General features: G+C 38.1%; 1 protein-coding gene across 5 annotated transcripts in view; it reads left to right on the forward strand.

The window, feature by feature from the left end:
• The window catches only part of LOC145673727 (serine/threonine-protein phosphatase 4 regulatory subunit 1-like), a 608,213-nt gene that overhangs the window by 102,648 nt on the left and 480,978 nt on the right, over positions 1-24,587 (forward strand). The window contains exon 1 of one of the 5 annotated variants that reach the window (XM_081743444.1): positions 12,494-12,896. The exons of the other annotated variants lie outside the window; for them this stretch is intronic. Within the exon in view, the coding sequence (XP_081599570.1) occupies positions 12,856-12,896 (41 nt within the window). The 5' untranslated portion in view covers positions 12,494-12,855. Of the gene's footprint in view, positions 1-12,493; positions 12,897-24,587 lie in introns of those variants that run through there. 5 annotated transcript variants of the gene reach the window in all.

The raw sequence follows: 24,587 nt of genomic DNA on the forward strand, positions 1-24,587 counted from the left end.
CACTAGGCCTCTTACTCGGAAATAAAGCTCGTGTTCGCACAAACATGCCCATATACGGTCCACGTGTTTGCGCAAACATCATGTTCGTGTAAACAATTTTTGAACGAGTTCGATGTGGAAAAAGTTTGCAGAAACAACCTTGTTTGCACAAACCGTGGACCGTGTATGGGCCCTATAACGTCCACCTGAGGCAAGGAATTTCACACTTTTTTCTTGCTGTTCAACCGAAAATTCCATGTTTCCGGGCAGTATCAGAAACGTCTTACTCGTTCACTTACAGTGACTTAACTGGTGCCACGTAGTAAACAAATCCCACATTGCACAGTGGGCCAGAATCAGAATCTGACTGGAAAAAAGTAGTTTTGGCAACTACGTCTAATCTACATTCGAACAGCACAGTTGTGTTAAGTAATAAATAAGGTTTCTTGCTGCGTATCAGTAAACACGGATAACAGCATATAGTGGCGGCAGCAGCACTTCAAAATTGATAGTTCATTATCTGTTTTATAGCGCGCTAAATTATAGTAGTATGAACGTAAGGTTTGCGGTTTAATTGCGCTTGTGAAAAGACAACGAACGATCGTAAAATAAGCTATGAGTAAAGGTATGTATATGTACTTGCTGTTTGACTAAAGTTTTGATTGATTGGTTTACGTTGCTGTTCTGTAGAAGCATTTCTAGAGAGTCGAAGTATTCACGTATTGAAGAACTGCTATTGGAAATTGAAATTGAGATTTAGAAATGTACGTTCATGTCTGTATTGAGATCTTTCGTCATGGTGTAGTTTGATATATGTATTTCGAAATTCAGTTGTGATCTACTGCCTGTTCTTGCCCGATTTTTATATTTATCGTCTTTTCAAAGTTAGGTGTAGCGAGCCGGATACGCTCTTCGTGACGTGAAGAACCTGTACGAGGTATTGCGTTCTAAACCATCAAACGAATCACATTATAATTATGATACGAACAGTTATGGAATGTAAATTCTTTCTGTGGATGTTCTTCGCAGTGTGAGAGTGACTTTAAGTGCCTTCAAGGAGTACGTTTGAGGAGGAAGTTTCTGTAACAGAGTTTCACATCTTCCCATTCACCATTGTGAACACAAGTTTAGGGATATCATTTACTTCCTTCTCCTGAATTGGTACATTAGTAGGCTTTAATTTACGTATTTGCGTTTCCATTGAACATACCTTTTTTCTCGACGGGTCGACAAAATCTAGGCGACGATGGTTTGGGATTTTGCTACAAAATTGCTTTGTCAACCTCCCCATCTGATGTTGAATACAACTGTAAGGGAACAAAGGAGATAGCAAAAATATCTGAGCCACTAGTTCAATTTATCTTCTGTTTCAACTTTCTGCTTATATACATTAGGACAACTGCTTCCATCGCAACCCCACTCACACACTAATTTCATTATGTTAGGTGCAAAGGCAAAACATTGTGACATATATCCGTCGTATAAAGTGGTGTGGGAAGTACAATTAAAGCGTTATCTCAGAGAAAAGAATATTATAGTAACTGAACGTCAGCCGAAGATAATTTACAAGCAATAGTAAATCAGACAATTGAGTGCATCGTGATTTTACACGTTCAGTTACTATAATATTCTTTTCTCTGAGATAACGCTTTAATTTTGCTTCCCACACCACTTTATACGACGGATATATATCACAATGTTTTGCCTTTGCAACTAGCCTCAAATGTGCATACTGTATTTTTGTTAAGTTGTTATCTATAATAAGTGCCACGACTTTATCCGGAGAATAAGTGTTTGAGAGAATTTTGGTGAATGATAAGCCTTTTTGATTTTCGTTGCTCCCTTAGGTGTCGTTTGAGCGATTTCTCCTAATACAACCGCGGCATCTCTTTTTCCAGCAGCTCTCAATGAACATTGGGTAGCCAACACCAGCTGTTACTCAGAATGCTTTGTAACGAGTGGTTGTACAGCGGGGGACACTTCTAAATGGTACACCTTAGCCGTAAATCTCCATATGGCTGTACCATTTAGAAGTGTCCCCCGCTGTACAAGTATTTTCTTCGACTTTGTTTCCGGATCCTCGAAGAGTTTACTAGGTCTGCCTGATTTGCTTGTCAAAGGCCTATTCTCTTGGCTTCAAGAGATCGTTTTGAAACCAGTAAATACTTTATCAGAGAACTTAATATGTCCTTCCAAAAAATCATTATATTTGGATAAAAATTTATCAGTCATTCTATTACACAGCTTCCAACGCTTCTCGAAATCACTTTGAAGGCACTTAAAGTCACTCTCACACTGCGAAGAACATCCACAGAAAGAATTTATATTCCATAACTGTTCGTATCATAATTATAAAGTACTTCGTTTGATGGTTTAGAACGCAATACCTCGTACAGGTTCTTCACGTCACGAAGAGCGTATCCGGCTCGCTACACCTAACTTTGAAAAGACGATAAATATAAAAATCGGGCAAGAACAGGCAGTAGATCACAACTGAATTTCGAAATACATATATCAAACTACACCATGACGAAAGATCTCAATACAGACATGAACGTACATTTCTAAATCTCAATTTCAATTTCCAATAGCAGTTCTTCAATACGTGAATACTTCGACTCTCTAGAAATGCTTCTACAGAACAGCAACGTAAACCAATCAATCAAAACTTTAGTCAAACAGCAAGTACATATACATACCTTTACTCATAGTTTATTTTACGACCGTTCGTTGTCTTTTCACAAGCGCAATTAAACCGCAAACCTTACGTTCATACTACTATAATTCAGCGCGCTATAAAACAGATAATGAATTATCAATTTTGAAGTGCTGCTGCCGCCACTATATGCTGTTATCCGTGTTTACTGATACGCAGCAAGAAACCTTATTTATTACTTAACACAACTGTGCTGTTCGAATGTAGATTAGACGTAGTTGCCAAAACTACTTTTTTCCAGTCAGATTCTGATTCTGGCCCACTGTGCATTGTTTAGGTCTCCGACGACGCAATTCCTTTCCTGAAATGACAAAAAATATGGACTTTAGAACAAATCAGTATATACTTTTGGTGTACATGTACATTCATGTAAGACAAGTCTACAGGTATATCCTAAGGCCTGTGACGAGATTATAATTAGATGAGTTAATCACCATTTAATTCTTTGTCAGAATCAGGTAAAATAGCATTTCCTTAATGAGAGAACAGTATCAAGACGTTCCTCAAGTTGAGGCTGAGGTTTTATTGTTGGTCGCGGATCCTAGGAAGAAGAAAATATGGGAGACGTTATTTTGTCCTGAGTTTGAGATTTATGTAGATTTAAATCAATAAAATAATAAGGTAATGAAAAACGTAAACTGCATGTACACTCATGTCCAAAATGATTGTCGCATGTCTTGAAATATGTTGTTGTAGGAATATAATTTGATAACGAATTTGCCCGGTATTTCTTATAACGTTAGTATGTGTATAATCGGCAAAGAGATGTATGTGGCAAATTTCATGTCAAAAAAACAGTAAATAAGAACTTTAAATCGAAAATAAAACTTGGGGGCCGCGGTGGCTCAGTGAAGTTGTTTTCCTGAAATTTGACCACAAATATGCATTTCCCAATTATTCACACAGTATCAGTAATAAATGATACCCCGCAAAATCCGTTATAGATATGCGACAATCATTTTGGACATGAGTGTACATAGGAGAGTCTTGCTCCCCCAAACAATCTGAAATGACACTGTTGCTGATACCGCAGACAGTTCTCGACTTACGCAAATAGATCTCTCCAGATGTCCTTTTGTAAGTAGAGTCTTTACCATAAACTCTCGCAAACACGAGATAGTTGAGATTTGTCCCAAACACGTATAAAAAATAAAAAGTACTAAGACTTAGTTCATTAACAGTGGTTCCCAACCTCGGGGCGCACTCCGTAGTGGAGGCGTGTGGACCGAGCAAAGGAGCGGAGCTACAGGCAGAAGTAATCTACATTAGTAATCTAGTATGTAAAAGTGAAACTGATCTTGTCGATTGAGATGTTTTCTGGGTATAGTTATCAGCTACCTAGGGCTGGGTTTTTATTACACTACTTTGATAAAAGTACATATCCTAAGGGGGAAGCTGTGGTCGTAATTGATGCGAAAAATTTAGTATCTCGCAAGCTGTCAAGTTATGAATATTAAATTCCGTATGTAAACTCCTCATTAGATATTAAGGAAAACGTGCTTTAGCTTTTTTGAAAATTCATGTTTTAAGGGGGACAAGAGGGCATCATATATACACTGTTCGTCATATTGAACTCAATGTCTGTTTGTGATTGCATCGCGCGATAACGAGTGAACAGCTTGAAATGAATTTCGTAACATACAGGGTGTCCCCTTACATAGGGTAACTGGTATTATCAGAGTTAAAACAAAATGTAAGAGGGAAAACCGTATCCAAATATGATGTTTTCAATCTAAAGTGAAGGAATCTTTTAAATCGGACGAGACGTTTGGGCTGTACACTCTTTATGGCCCCAATGTTAAATGAAAATGCAACGTTGCCATTTACCTGGACCCACAACATAAGTGAATGAAGTTACTGTCTTTTGCGCCAACATGTCGATGGAGAAGTCCCCATTTCAAGCTGTAACTTCAGTCACTTATTTGTAGGTGCAGGTAAATGGCAACGTTGCATTTTCATTTAATATTGGGCGCATAAAAAGTGTACAGCCCAAACTGCTCGTCCGATTAAAAAAAATCATTCGCTTTGGATTGAAAACATCATATTTGGAGATGGATTCCCCTCTTACGTTTTAACTCTAATAATACCTTAGTTACCCTATGTCAGGGGACTTCGAGCTATTAATAGTTTTGTTTTCTTTTTTGGTCATATCGCCTTGGTTCAAGGTGGTAAGTGGGATAAGATCAAAATTTCATTAAAAAATCGAGTGTGTCACGAGCGCTTCAAGTAAGGACGATGAAACTTGGTAAGTAGATTAGTTAATAAAAATAAGCGAATACGTGTGCCAGCGCCTTGAAAATTCCAGCTTTAAGTGGGGAAGGGAGTATTTTCTGTATTGTTTCCCTCAAATTGATATTGACATTGTCTGTTATTTATCGCAGGAAAACCACTGATCCCTTGGAAATGCATTTTGGGGCATAATTACTGCCATTTTTTTGTCACTACCATTGAAGGGCGTATCGTAAGGGCGGTACGAGGTTTTAAACCTATGGCAAAAAAAGTATCTTACGGTTTTTTTTTATTATTACACTTTTGTGCAAATATGTATCGGGGAAGGGGGCTTCAAATATTTTTCTTAAACATAAGCTCTATGGGTGAAGAACGAACATTTCATCTAATTAATATTATGATTGTCGTAACATAGGGATGTTTACAGAAGTTTTCCTGGAATTATATATTCGTGGGAATTATGATGATTATTGATTTGAGAATTCAAGTAACACGAATGTTAATTATGACATAGGGAAGTAATACAAAACGTAAAATATTGTGTAGTTGATGTATTAATGTTGGTAGTTAATTAATGACTTTCATTACGTGAAATACTACAGTACTAATTTACATGATGTGCATCTTTCTACGAAGCTTGCTTTCTGTTCAGAAGTGTATACTAAAGATTAGGAAGAAAGTAAAAGGAGTTGTAATATTGTGTAAATAATATACAGGGTGTTTCAAAACAACGTCAACAACGTTTGTGAGGTGATTCCTGACACCGAGATAAGACTAAAAATATAGACTAACCTGGGTGCACAAGTGCTTCCTTTCGGAGTTATAGGCTGCCGAAAACATGAAATTTAGAAGTCCATAGCTCTAAAACTATGGGACCTCCCGTAGTCAGGTCAAGACTTCACTTAGGAACTAGTATGTACCCTATCCAAAAATCCGTTTTTCAGAATCCTAAGGTACTCACGTAACAATTTTTATAGAGGAAGTTTTGTTACGCGTATATAATTTGAAGTACTCACCAACTACCTGCATAAAAATTGTTGCGTAAATACCGCAGGATTCTGAAACTTGGGCATTTGGATAGGGCACATACAAATTCCTAAGTGAAGTCTGGACCCGACTACGATAGAGCTATGGACCTTTAAATTTCATTTTTTCAAGTTTTCGGCAGCCTATAACTCCTAAAGGAAGCATTTGTACACCCAGGTTGGTCTATACTTTTTGTCTTATCTTGGTCTCAGGAATCCCCTCCGAAACACGAAGTTCCACACGTCGGCGTTGTTTTGAAACACTCTGTATATTGTTTAATTGAATATATTGCTTATCCATAACATGATATTTTATAATTTTCTTACATTCGTACACGCGTTCTTTATCTGCAAAAGGCATCTCATGAACTGGATTCTAACCCATGCAGTAAGGAACATTAGCTTACAGTGAGTGCCTACGTTGTTGACGTTGTTTTGAAACACCCTGTATATTATTTATACAATATTACAACTCCTTTTACTTTCTTCCTAATGTTTAATATACACTTCTGAAGAGAGGGCAAATAGAATTCAATCTATTATTCCTTTGAAATGATTACAAACGATGTAGACTTCATTTTTTGGTCTGAAACTCAGGAGAGAAATCGAAGTTTTTGAACAAGGAGGGTACGAACAAAATATATGACACACTACAGTAGTTTTTAACGAACTTAAAAAGTTCGTTAGTTAATTCTCTGTACCTGTGCGTGTGTGTGTGTTTGTGCTTGAGAATTTTTCAATTTGAGCTCTGCATTCCATAGAGCATCAAAAACTATCTGAAAGAAGTGATGGGATTTTTCTCGTCACTCTTACCGTTCCCGAGATATTGGCCAAAAACTGTCCAATTTCGGGACATTTAAGGAGCCATATTTCGGGAACCATAAGTTATAGAGAGATGATATTGGCGTTGATCAATACTAAAGAGAATGGTGGACATTTTGTTAACAAATAGTAACAAGTGGCCACTGGCCAAATGGTTTGGCCAGTAGCCACCAGTTAATATTGGTATCAAAATGTTTACCACCCTTTTAGGTATTGATCAGTGCCAATATCATCTCTCTATGATTTACCGTTCCCGAGATATTGGCCAAAAATAGTTCCGATTTCGGGAAATTTAAGGAGCTTTATTTCGAGAACCGTAAGTTATAGAGAGATCATATTGGTGTTGATCAATGCCTAAGAAAATGATGAACAGTTTAGTACCAAATAGTAACCGGTGGCCCCCAGATCTTAGCCAAAAAAGTTCGAATTTTGGGAGATTAAAGGAGCCATATCTCGGGAACTGAGAGAGAGAGAGAGAGAGAGAGAGAGAGAGAGAGAGAGAGAGAGAGAGAGAGAGAGAGAGAGAGATGATATTTTGCGAGAAACAGAAGGCGCGGATAAGATAATTTACATGTAGGAGAAATCAGTTATCCTTTCCACTCCATCTCTCCATTCTTTTTAAGTTCGTTATAGGATTGCTCTTGGAGCATTCTCAACTTTTTTTTTTTACTTCCATTTAGTTTTTGTAAAGTTAGCAACACTGCTTAAAGGTGCAAGTTTCTGGTGGATAACTTGCTTTAGTTTAATAATATGTATAATATGATTATGTAATTGTTGTGTGTGATGCGTATGCGTAACTGCTTCACTATGATGTGTAACTAGTGATACTCGGTATTCACGTGTTTGCTGTATGATGCGAGGTTTCTGCGCAGAAAAATCGATCTGCAGATCTTTGCTCTGCGTCAAAATCAGTGTCAGGTATTTTACAGAGCGGCGTATTTTGTGTAGGTGTAGTGCGTTTTGTGTTACGTTTTTGTTTTTCTCGTTTTATGTCAGGGGAGGGGTATGAGTGTCGAGGAAGAGTCTGAGACGGCTTATGACAGACAATATTCCTGATTTTGTACTGGTGATCGGTTAGTCACGCCGGGTGGGTTTTCGTTCATTGACACAAGTTCGCTGAGCTTACGTTCTTCGTTTACTATTCTTAGGCTCGTGGAGCTGGAGAAGAAATATATATATACACACATACATTTTCACTCCCAGTGTTACCACTCTTGGTAGTTTTTCCTTCAATTTCCTGGAATAGTGTGCTTTATTCGTGATGCTCCATTTCAAAGAACTGCCACTTTTTACTCTTAAAAAAAAAAAAAAAATTAAGTACCACTGCCCTAGTTGCAGTTTTTTCTCGAAGGTCTGTCTCTCATGTGAAAGCAATACTAGTCACAGTGATGATTTCAGAATATTTTCTTGGGGGTGGGGGAGAGGGGATGGAGTAGAAATTACTGCAAAATAGTGCTAATCCACCTTGAATAGATTGGAGATATCTGCCATCCCTGAAATCAGGGCCGGATTAAAAGGGGATTAGGGGGCGTATAGCTCTGATCAAAATCTCAACTGGCTATCTAAAAAGAATCATGAAGATACAATCATTATCATAAAATATGACCAAAAGTATGGAACATATTCCCTTAATTTTCCTACTGTACTTTCACAGACATGTATTAGGTGGTCAGCAGGAGCCACATATTTTCTTTGGTTCCGGGCCTCTAGATGGGTTTAATCCAGCACTGTTTGAAATCATCAATGGCACTAGTGCAGGGTAAATGGGACCCTTTTTATTTTTCTTCCAACGATAGCGTGTTACATGTGTATACATGATATTTGTTCATAAAACGAATAAATTGAGATATTTCGTTGTTGCGAAAAGGATGTTAAGTAGCTTTTATATTCATTCTTGGTATAAGTTATCTGTCGGCGCGGAAGCTGCGGGTTTGGTTTCCGGTGGAAGGTGGTTTGATGCCGATCCCGTTCAGGCCCGTATTTATATATTGTGCGCCCCTGCGCTCTGAATAATTTGCCGAAAATGACCAATATTGGAAATGAATTCATAGTTTTTTGGGTCGCTGAGATCAAAGTGACAGTTTTAATCCAACTCAACTTCAAAGTCATACTCCACTCCCCAGGGAGGGGGCGAGATTTTAAAAGCAATCGAAGACGACAGATAGTAGTGTTGAATTCCTAGTTTTCGAGGTCGCTGAGTTGAACGGCATTAGTTTTGATGTTCAAGTTCATCCTTACCCCTTTGGGTGTGGGTGGGTGAGGATGACTTTTTAAAAATAATCAGATAAACTAGCTAAATAGTAACTATTGTAATTAAAGCGAATGAAACACACTAACATATTTTCTCACGCTTTCGCGATACTCTGTGGGTTGCTAGTTTTAAATATTACTTTATTGTCAATCTTTATAAAAAAAAAGTTCTGAGGGCTGCTGTGGCTCAGTGGTAGAGCGTTTACTTCTGGTGCAAGGGGTCCTTGGTTCCATCCCAGCTCGAGCCAAGCGAGCTTTGTGATGGACAAACACCGTGTACGAGGGGTTTCTCTGTGTTCTTCCGGGCCGCGGTGGCTCAGTAGTAGAGGGTTCACCTCTAGTGCTTGGGGTCCCGAGTTCGATCCCAGCCCCCGCCAAGTGAACTTTGTGGTCGACAAACACCTTGTGCGTGGGTTTCCTCGGGGTTCTCCCGTTTCTTCCCACTTTCTTCATTCCACCATTTCATTCATTACTCATCATCATCGTCTCCTTAGCCTAACCGGCATAATCGTGGGACATATAACTCAAAGGTTCATTTTTCGGTGTTCTTCCGTTTCCTCCCACTTTCTTCATTCCACCATTTCATTCATTACTCACCATCACTGTCTCCTTTAGCCTCGTCGGTATAATCGTCGGACGTAAAACTTAAAAATTTCATTTCATTTAAAAAATCTAAAATTTTGCCGCCCTGTGCTCAAGCACAGAATATCACTTACCTAATACGGGCGTGATCCCGTTAAGCTCTACGTCATCGGTACTGAACAGGACGCTTAACTTCAAGTTGAGCGCTCGCCTCTGGTGTATACGGCCCCTTGTTTGAACTCTGCTCGTGCCAAATGGAATTTATGAAGGACAAATACCGTATGCGTGTTATTTCTCGGTCTTCTTCCGTGTCCTCTCAATTCATTCATTATCATCACCGGTTCGTAATCTTGATGCATAATCATGGTCTATTGAACTTTGAAATTTGTATCATTTTATGAACTCGAAATCTAACAACCAACTACCTGATACAGCGTAGTCCATCATTTTATAGTGTTGTACATACTACAAGTTACAACACAGTAGAAAAAAGTAGGTTTTTGTATTGCAAACTGTCTGCTTCTTTGGGTAGAGGAGATTTACATGTAAATATTTCGCTTTCCATTCAGTCAAACGTAACAAAAATAATTTTTGCTTTAGTGTTTTTAGAAGAGTTGTTGATTACTCGATAGCTGGCTGAAATGATTGACAGTGTAAGGTATTAAGCTGGCAATTGCAGGACGTATATTTCGCGGGTCGGAGTCCGGCTGAAGGTATGGATGTTGTGCGGTTTCTTTCAACATTTCTCATCGTGTCGTTTAGCCTAAAGTGGAGACGCGTGGCACGTAAAACTTTCTTTTTTGTGTGTGTGTAATATAGCACATCACAATTCATTCAACTATCAGCTTTGCTTTCCTGTAATAATTTGCAATCAAATAAATGTGTTTTACAACGTACAATACTTGTGGATCCTAGGTTCATCCTACACTTTCCTTTATTTCTTTAAACCAGTGACTTTTTAAAAGTTTGAAACAGAACCTAACTGTTAACGTTTTCAACTACCATCATTATTAATATGACTGAAAGATGTTTGTTCAACATTGCTCAGCTGTCGTGTTAAGTTTCCTGATAGTTCCCTTGTCTGCCTGCAGAGTTATATTCTGGCTTCAAATTATGATTTGCAGAGTTGTAGGTCATGGAACCCCAATTTATCAGTGCCTGAAACTTGACATTTGTGTTGCGTGGTTCCCTGAATTCAATCTTACAGACAAGGAAAAACCGACAATAGCACCGAAGCTACATTTTTATCTTTGTTGGGGTGAAAGTACTTTTAAAATACTTCTTAATTTAAACATAGTTGTTTGCGAGTTTCAGATACAGTAATTGAGGAGCCTATTGAAGCTGTTGATCGCAAATTTAAGAAATTAAATGTTCTGGGTGTGTTGTAAGCATACAACAGCAGTGGCTCTTCGTGACCTCACAGGTTCCGTTTCAGGTAGAGACGTTTACCTGTGATTCCAATCCGTTATCACTTCAAGCGTTAATGCATGTTTCATATAGCCTCTGTGCTGAAGAGAAACACTCAACTCCAATCAATAAATTTATTTAGAGTTACTTGATGTTCCGTATGTGCAAATAAACTTTGGAAGTATCGTAAAAGTAATTTGGATTTTGGAAGACATCGATAAATGCGATGCAAATACTTGTTGCGCCTACGCTTCCCTTTAGTTCTGTAAACGAGTGACTTTTTGAATTTGTTTCGAACAGAATTTGTTACGTTTTCAGTACAGTTATTATTGATATAAATATAATGTCTGAAAGATGTTTTCTTGTTCAACAATGCTTCAGCTCTCGCGTTAAGCTTTCTCCTGGCTATTTGGTTAGCATAGTCTCGTCAGTGCGGAAGAACTAAGTTCGATTCCAGTTTATATTCCGGCAGTAGCTCTTGTGGTTTAGATTCCATGTTTAGCTGTATGTCCACATCTCTCATAACCTCACTGATGAAATTGATGCAAAATTCCAGTTAAATCGACACACAACTATTGTGCAGACCACAAACTGTACACTAGGCGTTGAAATTGGAAAAGTCATTGTGTCCATGAATCAGTTGTTGTCTCTAGTATGAAATTACTGATCATCATTTCTGATTTCTGGCATTTTCTGCAGATATCAGTAATTAGAAAATTATCCTATAATGAGAAGAAATTTAATATGTTGTTTTAAATTTCATTTGATACTTTGAAATCTCAAAATTTTTAATAACAGTAGAAGACTTGACAAGAAAATTGTATAAATCCCGTTCTTCTCTAATCTGTAATAACAATAAGAAGTATGGAACCAAATTTTAACTTTGGATGGCTTTATTTTAAGAAAATATTATTTTTTTCCTAATGCGTGCAGAGTAGTAATGTGTTGTTAATGGATAAAGAAATGTCAGAAATGAAATTAAGGAAGCTGCAGCACTTAGTTTTCATACCTGTTGTTTAATTGTAAAAGCCATCACATGTTTCACACTAATCGGAATTTCGATCTGAAGCCACGTGCTGTATGATGGGCTGTCATAGTATTAAATCCACCAGTGTCGTGGTTATGTACTTGCAATTTGCAATGAAATTCTTCGAACAGGGACTTCAGAGAGATTTCTTCATGTACGGGATTCCAGTGGAAACTCATGTTGGGATAGTATGTTAATATTTAGGCTCACTTCTCAACTTGAGGCTTAAAAAATGATATAGCTATATTAAACTTTCTTAGTTACGTGAAACTAAGTTAAAATACTGTAAGGTTTCATCAAGGAATTTTTCATATTATAGATGGTAACGCTGAGTAGCCCTGTAGTGAGTTACTCGGAGATTATTGCTTGGCCCCACCCCTGTTTACCCGAATTGCGCCGAAGTAACCCGAATCGTTGCGAGAGAAGTTCGTGTCCCGATGAATCCGGATGTGACGAATAGAGTAAGGGACCTCTTATAACCCACAGATATGGCGTCTGCGAGTGAGGTTAAGTGTATCGTGGGCTTGGTTGTTTGCAGGGTGATTCGTATTGCTTCGGGAAGAGATAGCTGTATAAGTGCTCGGAAGTTGCCTTTACTTGTTTTAAATAGTGTTGTGGTATAGTGTGAATGGAGGCCAACATCTCAACAATAATGCTATTCTGATGTGTTTTGGATCGTGAAAGGCGGTGGTGTTTTGTATAGTGCATATTGAAATTTTGTGCGTATTTCACGTACACGTGGTGCGTAAGAAAATGTGTAAAATTTGTGATACGATCATCAGAGCGCAGGAATATTGGGAGGAGTGTTACTGTGCTCCATGGATGAGAATTTTTCCAGGAAGGCCATTAATATACACAGGTACGTTTTCTAAATACAATAAGATAAAAGTTTACTTGTGGATATTAACCTGTGAATTCGGACAGATTCTTGATTGAAGTAATAGTGTATTTGTTGAACCTGTTGTGTCTGAAGACATTGTTAGTGAAATGTAGTTAAACTAAACATGCGCGCGCGTGAGCAGTAATAGTTCGTGCATTCTATCCTTTACTGTGTTTAATCTGGGTATGTGAATGATCCCTTAATGTAAATAACGAGCGGTTATATGACGAAGAAATACTACTGGGGAGGGGAGGGGAGCGGAGCGGAGTATGAAAGACGAGCATCTGAGAATAAGTAATCACGTCGAATATTTGAACTACATGTTGCTGTAATTCTGCACATTTCAATTACATTGAGTAAAATTAAGAGAGTACTCATGTAAAGGTTGTATAGCTATTTATAACGGTTATTGCACCTCGTGGTTTGAGCAGGTGAACTTGTCTAAATGATTTGGAGAAAAGCGAAACTATTACTACTGTCTAAAAACTGAACTGTTTACAGTTTCAAGGTAAAATTTTATGTATTTTCTATGGCATATTTCGTTGCTGCATTGTATACAAACATTATACGAGCACAGTGTAGCCATGTGTCATAGTGGAAACTACGCAAGCGGAATGCCCCTATTCATTGCATTACGTACATAGTAGTTGTCTTCATAGTCAAGGAAATCATAACTTGCTTCTTAATTCTGAAGCTAGACGTAAGGACGTTCCCTTCGCATTACATTCTGAATTCTTGAGTCTGAGATTGGGAGGGTTTCATTTAGGCAGTCATTATCCTACAATAACCATTTTTTAAAAATTACATTAAAGCAAATAAAGAATTATTTAGTGATACATGATTAGATTGTTGTACAACGATTGGATTACGATCGAAGGACTTGGTTATCAAATTTATGATTACAAATTTGATATAATCACTTGATATTAATAAAGGTCTTTCCAGTACTTAAAAAGGAAAAAAAAATGCTTAATGACAATGAGACGATAAAGGAATCGGTGACAGTATGGAGGAATTATGCATATATGAATAATTCCCAACAAACTGAGAAACAAGGTAATCTAATAGTGAACAGTTTTGTTCAAAATTGTAAGGGAAAGTTTTCTTTAAACATTATTTTGATATTCTATTACAATGGTAAAGAACACAGTAGTTCGTTCGCTAACGAATTTCTCTCAGGGCGAGAGCTTTTCTTGTATCAACAACTATTACAGTAAGATTGCGATGTTCCATCTAATTTTAACTGTATTCTTTCATAGAGGTGCATTTTTTCATGTATTCTTATAGTTTACAACATAAAGATTTGACATACTCAGACACATGAAGCTAGTAGTCGGAAGATAGAAATATTCAATTGATCTCTTGTCTGTACCACTTTTATCTTTGTTATAAAAGCTTGCCAGAGTAAGAATAGGCGAGGCGCAGACATAAACGGTATTGGCCGTCGCGAGTCGTTCTTCGGTGGAAGCTTGTGTAGGGAATATGCACCATTATTATCGATTTACACAACGCTTTTCGACTCGTGTTTGTTGTACTGTCTTATCTAAATGACTCCAGATTCTTTTCACCTACCGCATTGATAAGACCTCAGCTCGTACCTGTGGCGGTATGGCGTTTCTAAGTGAAGTGAGGTCGGTCAGGATTGTGTATGAGATAGATGCTGGAATTACTCATAATTTACCCTGTTTGCTGGTGGTTTAACAAATCTTGAGACTGCGCACAACTATTGATGGGGTCCTTCAAAACGGAGTAGCTACTCATTGGACGAAGATAAAGGGGACAAGGATATTGGGACGAACGTGACAAATTTCTTCCGGTTTTTTGCTCTCCACTTGTTCTTCATACCGAACATTATGAAATAATGTTATCAAAAATGTAAATGGTACAATCAGGGTGATGAATCTTCATATGTTACTGTCAATTATTTGTAGGTTATATGGTACTTGAAACAGAGAAGACAATTATATATTGCAAGTTTGAGAACGTAACTTTCGTGATTTCGCATTTATTTGATTGAGGTGAACTTTTGACGTATAAGCATATGTAGTTCTCATAGGTACAGAAAGAACTTACAAAGCCGGTGAACAAATTAAGCTCTGAATCCAATTTACGAGTACAGGGAAGCGAAGTCCTTTTCCTGTATTGTGTACGTGTAATAGTAGTTTGTTGATAAAGCACGGGGGAGGGTTAAGGTTGCAGATTCATGGGCGTTGTAGTTTTAATGTTTAACGGTTGGCAACAATGGTAAAGCACATGTGCAAAGAGAGGTTGTAATGATAGTTGAGAGGCGACTGAATGAGTACTGCATTATCTAAAGACAACTGTCTTTGTCACACGGCGCGGCCAGTTCAATACCTTCGTCACAAATTGTAAGAGAATTAGCTTGTGTGAAACTTCCATGGATTTCCATGCCGCTCAATTTTCCTCAATGAATGCATCATCTTTAAACTTTCAATCTAAATTGTAATGTATATTTATGAATATAGTGGCCCTGTCTTGATGAGAGTATCAGTCGGTTACGATCGGGCAAGTGTAATGTAAATTTCTTAGTAACTGTATCACATGAAATTGTACACATGCGCATAAAAGGTTAGTTTTTCCATAGAAAGGTAACACAGAGGTAACAATACTTCGACCAATGCCCTCCCCGTGATAGATTTTGACTCACCCACTCTTTCATTCTATCCCGTTATCTCGACTGACTGTGTAGCACGACTCTGAATAACCTCTTAGTTTATATACCTCATTAAGAGACACTTCCAATTTTCGTTTTCTGAATAGTACTTGGGCACAACATATGATTCTGCATCAAAATTAGATTTTCGCAATTAAAAAAAATACTCGCGACCCAGACTTTCAGAGAAACACTGCGCTAAATACGTTAAGTACTGCTAATGGTACAGGGAATAGAATGGTTAAGGGAAGCCGCCCTCTTAACACACAACTGAACCGTCTGCACTAAAAATATTTTCGAAACTTCCGGTACCTTTGTGTCTTAAGAGCGCTCAGTCGCTTTTTGTGCTCTCCACAATTTTCATGAGACGATACGAGAAGAGATTGAAGTCCTTTTCCTATCTATAATGTCGTAAGATTGCTGTCTTTATCTTTCCCTAGAGCAACCTATATGATACATCCTCAAGAGTGCTGCAAGGATATACGAACTGATTCCGCAAAATTTGTACATTTTATTTCGTTTACAGGTTTGCACAAAGCATACGCTCGTATTTGATAAATCTTGGTTTTAGCTGCCTTCGCGGTATGGAAGAAATACTTCCAGGATTGTGAATTTCACGCCTTACGAGGATGTCAGTTGTACAGCAGACTCATTCAGATACCACTCTTCAGGGTGGTCACCAACAAAAGTTTTGATTTGATTTTCAGTTTAGCGTTGCTTTCAGAACCGAGGCTATATAAAGTGTGGACCTACAGCTTAACGTAGAATCCGAATCACATGAGCTTCCGCCGAGAATCGAACCCGGTTCTCCCCACGCCAAGTGCGTAAGCTATAACCGCTTATCACTAAACAAAAGTGATACTTTTGCCATCGAAGTCAAGAGACTCAGACAAACTGGCAGTGCACTCCTCTCCATGAGATGAGGACAGGTGAGAATTTTGAGTATCATATAGTTCACTAAATTTACAGGGTTTTACTCCAATTTACGAACCATGCATGAGTGCTGCTTCAGCAAGTCTCATGTCTCTCTAGTTTAAAATAGTGCCCACTGTACTAAACCTTTTCTGTATGTTCTTCTTTCTCGCTTTTCCTTTGCAAGACTGCAAGAAACCGCTGCATTTAATTTTACCTGCTTAATATTTTCTGGAATATCGATGATGACTCGCCAAGTCTCAAGCGCTCTAAGCTTTTATATATGAATAACACAAAAATTACTAGCTAAATTAAGATAATAATTGTTAAATTTGCTTAATATTGCACAGCGAATATCAGAAACTAAACTCAACGATTACGTGGTGTGTTTTCGATACGTTTTTGTTATTTGGCCAATTGTAGCAATCACGCGGAATCTTCACTTTAAACACTCAAATATTTTCAAAGCTCATTGTCGGCGTCTTTCGTTCAATCCATTCTGCTTTCTTGTTTAAAAAGAAAAAGATCTCTCACTGCTATTTTGTAAGCAAGGTTAAGGATTTTCCGCCTCTAGGCACATGCCCAGCAAGTTTATTTGGTAATCTGCTACTGGGTGTGGCATTGTGCAGTAGCAGCAAAAATTCGAGAGTCAGTGATGATTTTAATTTTCGCCCAGCTGGATTTTCAATACACAACGAGTGAGAAGTACTACCTCAGAAGTGCTGGGAATCCACATTCAGTACGTTCTGAGATGTGAATCGGGGGAAGGGAAAGGTATTTTGTAGCTTCGGGGAGTACCTTCCCATGGCCCACCTCGTAACACTGGTCATTGCCTCTGCTGGGCCGCATTCCATACGAGTTTGTATTTGCCCTGAATGTCGGGTCCACGCTGAGGTTGGGAAAAAGGAGTCATGCATGATGTTTCATTTCCGTGGTTTCATTTTTGTGTTGACAGTTTGAAAATGAAATTGTTCCATTTTCATGTTATTTTGTATCATATTTTTTATATGTGAGGTATGTTGGATTCTCGTCTTATTTGTCATTGTGCGAATACAATTTTCTTGAATGATACAACTTTAGGGGCGTATTAGCTCATTGGTGCAGTTCGTTGGAGTGAATGTTGTCTAGTCCATCAGTGTTGCCAGATCTGAAGATGAAAAAGTAGCGACGTTGTGCTTCAGAAGTAGCGGATTTGAACTATGTGTAGCCCAAACATAAAACTATTACTTTGCAGCTACAGATACAAAGTATTTATCGATTTAATGGAAGCGCGTGGAGTTGTAAATACGTCAGGTAGCGACCGCAGTTTTCGATTGTTGGCTGTGATGTGTTAGAGCGAAATTCATAGTACATCAGAATTGCAATGTCCAATGAACTGGAAAGACGGTAATAGTATAAAATGGGCGATTTTTTGATTTACAAAACATGTTTGCTAAAATTAGTTTTGTGGACTCCGAAATACAGTTTACAGTGTTTACATTATGCTTTTTCGCTGTTTTTTCTTAATTTTTATATTCATTATTAATAAGGATATAACAAGAACACAGTTAAGTTTGCGATTTCCACGTTTACACAGCTCTGTACAACTATTAGGCATTATGAGACAGCAGCACGGTCAGTGGTAATTCAATAGCGCAGACTGAACAAAAGTCTAGTGTTAAGTCTGGAGATTAAAAGAATTACTATTGTTCATTCTGAGTGGAATACTCAAAAAACAGAACTTTTAGTGTATTATATAAAGTTAATGATTCTTGATTTGTAAATAAAAGTAAGAAGTAGACCATTCTTAAGTATTATAGCCTGTAGATAATTAAAAGTAGACCAAAAATTAGTGTCGTCCAGTTCGAAATTTTGTAGCGAGGGCACTTAAAAAATAGCCCAATCTGACAACACTGTAGTGACTATCTCAGGAATTATTACTCGGGCTTGATTCTGGTAATAATAATTATAAACAAGTTGTAATAATAGTAGTTTCATGATATCCAAACTTTGCAAGTTCAGCATTGAGACTTGAAGTACTATATTAATAACTACTTGGAAAAAATGAAATAAAATCTTTGTTTTATGTCCCACAATTATCCTGACTAAGCTAAAGGAGACGGTGATGATGAGGAATGAGTAAATTGGGAGGAAACGAAAGAACCCCGAGAAAACCCACGAACACGGTGTTTGCCTAACACGAAGTCTCCTTGGCGCGAGCTGGGATCGAACCAGGGACCTCATGCACCAGAGGTTAATCCTCTACCACTGAGACTCCGTACTCCCGCTATGCCCCGTACTTGATTAGAGGTATAAGATCAAAGATGGAACTTGTTTCTCCGACGCTGAACTTACATCTAAAAGCCATTATTCGCAGTATTTTACTGTTTTCGCTCAATTAAAATAAGTATTGAAACCGGAAGTGCCAGTAAACTTCAGCTACGTTCGGTTTTAGTAGATTTTGGAGCTGCTGGTGGTGCTATGTTTTCTTAAGATGCTGAATCGTTCCCATGGAACCAACGTCTTTCTCTCGGTTACCGATTTTGTTCTATTCCAACCAGCTACGTTAAGACCGGAAATGATCAATTCAACCATTTCGCTTTAAATAGAGGGTTAAGAGAGAAGACGGAGCCGGCTATTCGGCTGCTCAATCAATTGCAGAAACCCGTTTCTCTGTCTGTTACGTTTTTGCTTTTATATCTGTCTACATACGGACGTAGCCGTTCTATATGACTTACGACACTTATGCATAGCATAGTTCGGAAGTCTAATGATATTAATATTAATAATAGCAGCTCTTCCTTATTGGCATATATAGAATATTTTGCTAGTGGGTCTTTTCCTCTTCTGAGAGTCGAAAGAAATTTTCAGTGACCATTTTTTTGGTCCATCGGTAATATAGGAGAGCTTGGTCTCGCTCTAGATACACCTATGCTCTCCTTACTGGTCTAGATGCTAGCGCATGTAGTTCATGAACGTGGTCCTGGGTTCAGTTCTCTGTCAGAGTGATGAAAAAAAAGCCACTTTTGACGAGTCGTTAAAGACGTGGAATCGGGGTTGTCAGCGTCTTGTATTGTTGACACCCTTTCTGCTATTAGCCTCAGTCGATTACCACTAAATTTGGTCAGAATATAGAGGTTCAAAGGATGGGTATCGAGTTCGTTGGTAATGGAGGCGATATCGGAACCGAAAGTTGTACAATCCGCTGCAAAAAACCTGCAACCTGAGCATATAAGTTTATTGTGAAATGACGAAGTCTTTTGCTCCAAAATAAGTGTGCACGAGAGGAGGCCTAGGTTTATCCTGGCGTGATTCTTTTCACTTAGATGTTATGTTCATTCCCTGTGCTGTTAGGCGTAGTTTCACAATAAACTTACATCCTCATGTTGCAGTTTTTTTGCCGCGGATTGTACAAATCAACAGTATCCGTTTCTTGCGTTGATCACTAGCCAGCAAATAATGGTGATGCAGTAGCTGCTTGACTGAAAGTCGAAAAAATACCCCAAAAACTCCGGATCCCTTAAGGGATATATATGTAAAAAGAATAAAAACAAAAGTGACCGTCTTTGTGACTTCACGCTTAAACCACCCTACCAATCTTTATAAAAATTTCAATTTGGATGAAGTTCGGACCTGGGGTGGTTTTTTACCATATCACTTTGACGGTAGATCATAGGTGAGGAGAGGGGACAGATATATAAAAAATATATAAAACCTGGTAACTCTTGAACCACCCAACCGATCTCAATCAAATTTTCAACATAGATGAGGGTCGGGCCTTGGGTGTTTTTTTTTATCGTTTCACTGACAAGCCAACGTAGAGGAGGGAGATATGTAAAATAATCAAAATAAAAATGGCTGTCTTTGTGACTTCATCACTCTTGAACCACCCGATTGATCTCAATCAAATTTTCAACATAGTTTAGGGGCGGGGATTACTTTAGGCTATTCACTTTGACGATGCAACGTGAGGTTGGGGGATGGGGGAGAAATTTAAAAATGACCAATATTAGTGTTGAATCCATAGTTTTCGGGGTCGATGAGAGAAACAGTAACACTTCTGATGCGGTTTCAATCAAAGTTCAGCCCTGATTGTTGGGGAGGTGGAGGGTACAACGTAGGGGAGGGGATGAACATTTAAAAATGATCGAAAATGACTAAATGAGTGTCGAATCCATAGTTTTAGGAGTGGCTGACAACAGTGACGATTCGGATACCGTGTGCCGCAGCACGGATGTGGGGTAGGGGGGCCTATATATAATAATGATCGAAAATTACCAATATTAGTGTCTAATCCATAGTTTTCGGGATCATTCAGATTAACAGTGACATTTCCGATCCAGTTTAGGTACAAAATTAGCTCCGCCACTTGGGGGAGGGGAAAATACATACATATATTATTAGAGACCTGCACGTGTCGGGCTTGGGCGGGTCGACACTGATTTCTCTTTAGGCCGAACCGGGCTGGGGCCGATTAATTGCAATCTTTAATAATTATTGACTTTTGTTAACCGGTTAACTTACCAATTATTTCCAAAGGAGCGTTTCAATTTTTCCCTATTTTTTTATTGCTAAATTCTAACATCTAGCCTCTTCTAACATTTTAGGAACAAAACGAATGGCAACAGTGTGATTATTTTTACTGAAGGCAACAATGATTTACGTAAGCCTAAAATGTGCTTTCAATAAAACCTCGAATATACTCGAGCTTGTAAACTTTGTACCGTTCAACAGTAATCAATTGTAATAATGCCCGAATATACTCGAGGTTTTCAATTAACCGGTTAAACGATAGTTAGAATAAAGGCAAATGTTGAAGAAGTGTGCCCGTAAAAAATGTTACAAAACGAAACTTTTAAAATTTATCTGGCCCGGGCCGGGCTTGGGCCAAGAATTTAAAAAAATACTTATCGGGCCGGACTCGTGCCGAAATTCTCCAAAACTTTTCGGGGCCGGGCCTAGCTACATTCGGGCTGGATTGGGCTCGGGCCGAAACATTCGGCCCTTACAGGTCTCTACATATATATAATGTGGCCTAAACTGACCGATATTGGTGTTGAATCTATAGTTCTTGCGGATGAGGAGGGGTGACATACATTAAAATGATCGAAAATTAGCAATATCAATGTGCATTTAAATTATTTATTTGTCTAGCGAAGCGGGTAAAATCTTCTAGTTGTCAATGATAACGAATAAAGCATCCCCCTTTTAATCACCTTTAGCGCTGTCAGAGAAGAAGCGAGAGGGGTGAGCTCTCTATACCTGTTTTTTAGTCTTCAGTATAGTTTAGGTTGAAATTCATAACGCGTACCAAACGAAATGTTTTTCAAGAGCAGAAGTTCTGTGATCACATTCCAAAGAGCTTTTTGCTTAGAGTTTGCTGTTCCACATAATGGGCATGCTCCTGAATGGTGGACTATCTTGCACTTGCAGTGAGTGGAGAATTGACGAACAACGTTGAAAAAATACCTGGCCTGCATGCTTCAGTTGTTGGACTTCCTAGGGAGAGTATAAGAAGAATTTTACAAGACCTTGAGTAATTACGAGCTTTCTTTTCAATATCGTTTTGTTTTTAATAAACAACATTCTGTCTGCAATGCTTTTTTGTTTTATTAACCTTTAAAATGCGGGAGGTTTTATTGGGCCACCCTGTACAAGAAGTAGTAGTGCCGTTCTTCACACAGAAGGACTAAGGATTAATGAATACAAAGTTGGAAACTTGAATATTGTAAAAATGGCTCCGCCCCCCCCCCCCTCCCTTTTGGAAGTCGAAAGCACTACAACATATTTCCCCTAATTTTTGATTTGGGTTTATATATCTAATTTCAAACCTCCAAGTTAAGCAAATTCTCACATTAGACATTCTCTGAATAAAGGATCGAAACTTTTAATACTAGAAATTGTCCCCTTCAGGAACCAAATTTTTGAAAATGCTTACACGTTTTCAATTAAGAATATAAACCGAACTTCACACTTCCAACTTGAGCGAATACTCATATTTAGTTATTTTGTGTAAAGAATCGGTAATTTGAATATTCCGCAATAGAAGCGGAATTGTCAAGGGTGTCGAAAACGTGGTTTATTTTTAAGTACCACATTCGATAGCTTTAACTTGAGTAGATTCTCACATTTGTCAGTTTCACAGAGCGAGATTTGTAATATAATTCAGGATTTACCCGCTTTCCCAATGTAAGCGAGAGTTTTTTGAAATGCGCTGAAACACATATTCATATATTTTTAATGGGAGCTTGCATGACGTATTTCATGTTCCTAATATGAGATGCTGTATTATTGAAAAAAAAAAAAAAATGAACGCGCTCTTTAACCTTCCTGTCTTCATGACAAAAGTAGTTTGTCTAAATTTTGAATTTATGTTGAGTGAGTCAGGTTTATTTTTATATAATGCAAGTGACTTAGATATGAAAGCAAGTAATTCTAAACCACATTATAATAATTACGAACTTTCCAAATGCAATAATTAGTACTATACTGAGGGATAACATACCCAGAATTACGTCAAGGATGACAATATAATTGCCTTATGGAAGAATTGCGCTTGCGCGCGCACACACACACACATATATATATACGAGAATTGTCGCGTCACCGCCTCAAATGTGGGCCATGTGGTCGGCGACACGAATTTTTGTATTTACTTTCAGTACACAGAGATGAGATGGAAAGACAGATAAGAAAGACGTCGCATTCTTTTCACGATCTCTTCAGTTACATAGAATTGAAATAGTGATAAATTTATTAAGAAATATTAACCATGTGGAAAGTTTGGTACTATTTGAGATGCGTGTGAGACTACCTTGGCAATTTATATTTTGTAAAATTCCTGCCAATTTTCAAGCATGTACACTGTAATGATTACTACTTCGTTAGTGGGTCTTATTGCAGAGCTCCCAAAATTAGTGCTTCAGTAGTAAGGACGCTAGATGATGATAAAATTTGGGAGATGCCAACTACACGCTAACCCCTCCTGTCAAAAGTTTCATGATGAGCACTAATGTTCGGAGTTGGTGTAGTGGCAAGTACAAGCGAAGCACTAACGATTGCACTAAAGGAGTTCATTAATACTTGTAGTTTTGAATTTGCGGGAATTTGACGTGATCAAAAATTCACCATCTGTTTCTTATGAGAGTTTCGTGCAATATAATTGGTCATATCTACACTAATAATGAAGCACTAATTAAACTATTATTGTTTTCTAGAAGCACTATCGATTGCACTTGGTTTCATCGTTAGTGCTTTCTTGGGGGGGGGGTAAAGTTTCTTCCTTCTAGAGTTCAAACTATTGAAGCACTAATATTACGGGTTAGTGCTCCAACAAGCACTAATGAAGCACCAACGATTGTATTAGAAGAGACTATTAGTGCTCCTATGGAGACCGTGATGATGAGAAATGAATGAAATTATGTAATTAAGAAAGAGGGACGAAACGGAGAACGAAAACTCACGCACACGGTGTTTGTCCACCACAATGTTCATTTGGTTCGAGCTGAAATCGAACCAAGAACCTAATGCACCAGGGATGAACGCTCTACCACTGTGCCACCGCGGCCCTTAAATCTTTTCAACTCCCCACAATTTAAGTTATGAAATGGAGTTAAAATAATGTGTAATTTTATACGAATTACGAAAAGTGAAAGGTTCAGGTCACCATACTCAACTTTAGCGCTCCTACAAGTATTCCTAAATCATGTTATGCTGCAGATATTAACTATGTATTTCGTTGTGAAATAAAAATTAAAATACAGGACATTTTAGGAAAACTTCGTTGAAAAGACCTTCTTGTGGATTTTTCGTAAGGAATAACTTACGCCGTTTGTTAGAGTTGTTAAGAAAATGTTTATCAAATATCAAGAAGATGGTATGAGTCGCATTTGAGAAAATTAGCAATAAATCTAATATAATTAAAATAGTTTATTTGTGTGTTTGTCTGTCTTTGTGCGGCCTGGGGACCAGACGAGTGGACTGAGTTACCAAAATTTGGTCACAGGTAACTTGGTCCAGGCCCCAGATCAAGCCGAAGCTTTTTTTTTTTCCCGAACAAGGAGGTCGCAGGGGGCGTTTACCGGGACATGTAAAAGTAGTAGAAA

This window comes from Thermobia domestica, chromosome 17 (assembly GCF_964235325.1).
Source record: "Thermobia domestica chromosome 17, izTheDome1.hap1.1, whole genome shotgun sequence".
NCBI classification, from domain to species: domain Eukaryota; kingdom Metazoa; phylum Arthropoda; class Insecta; order Zygentoma; family Lepismatidae; genus Thermobia; species Thermobia domestica.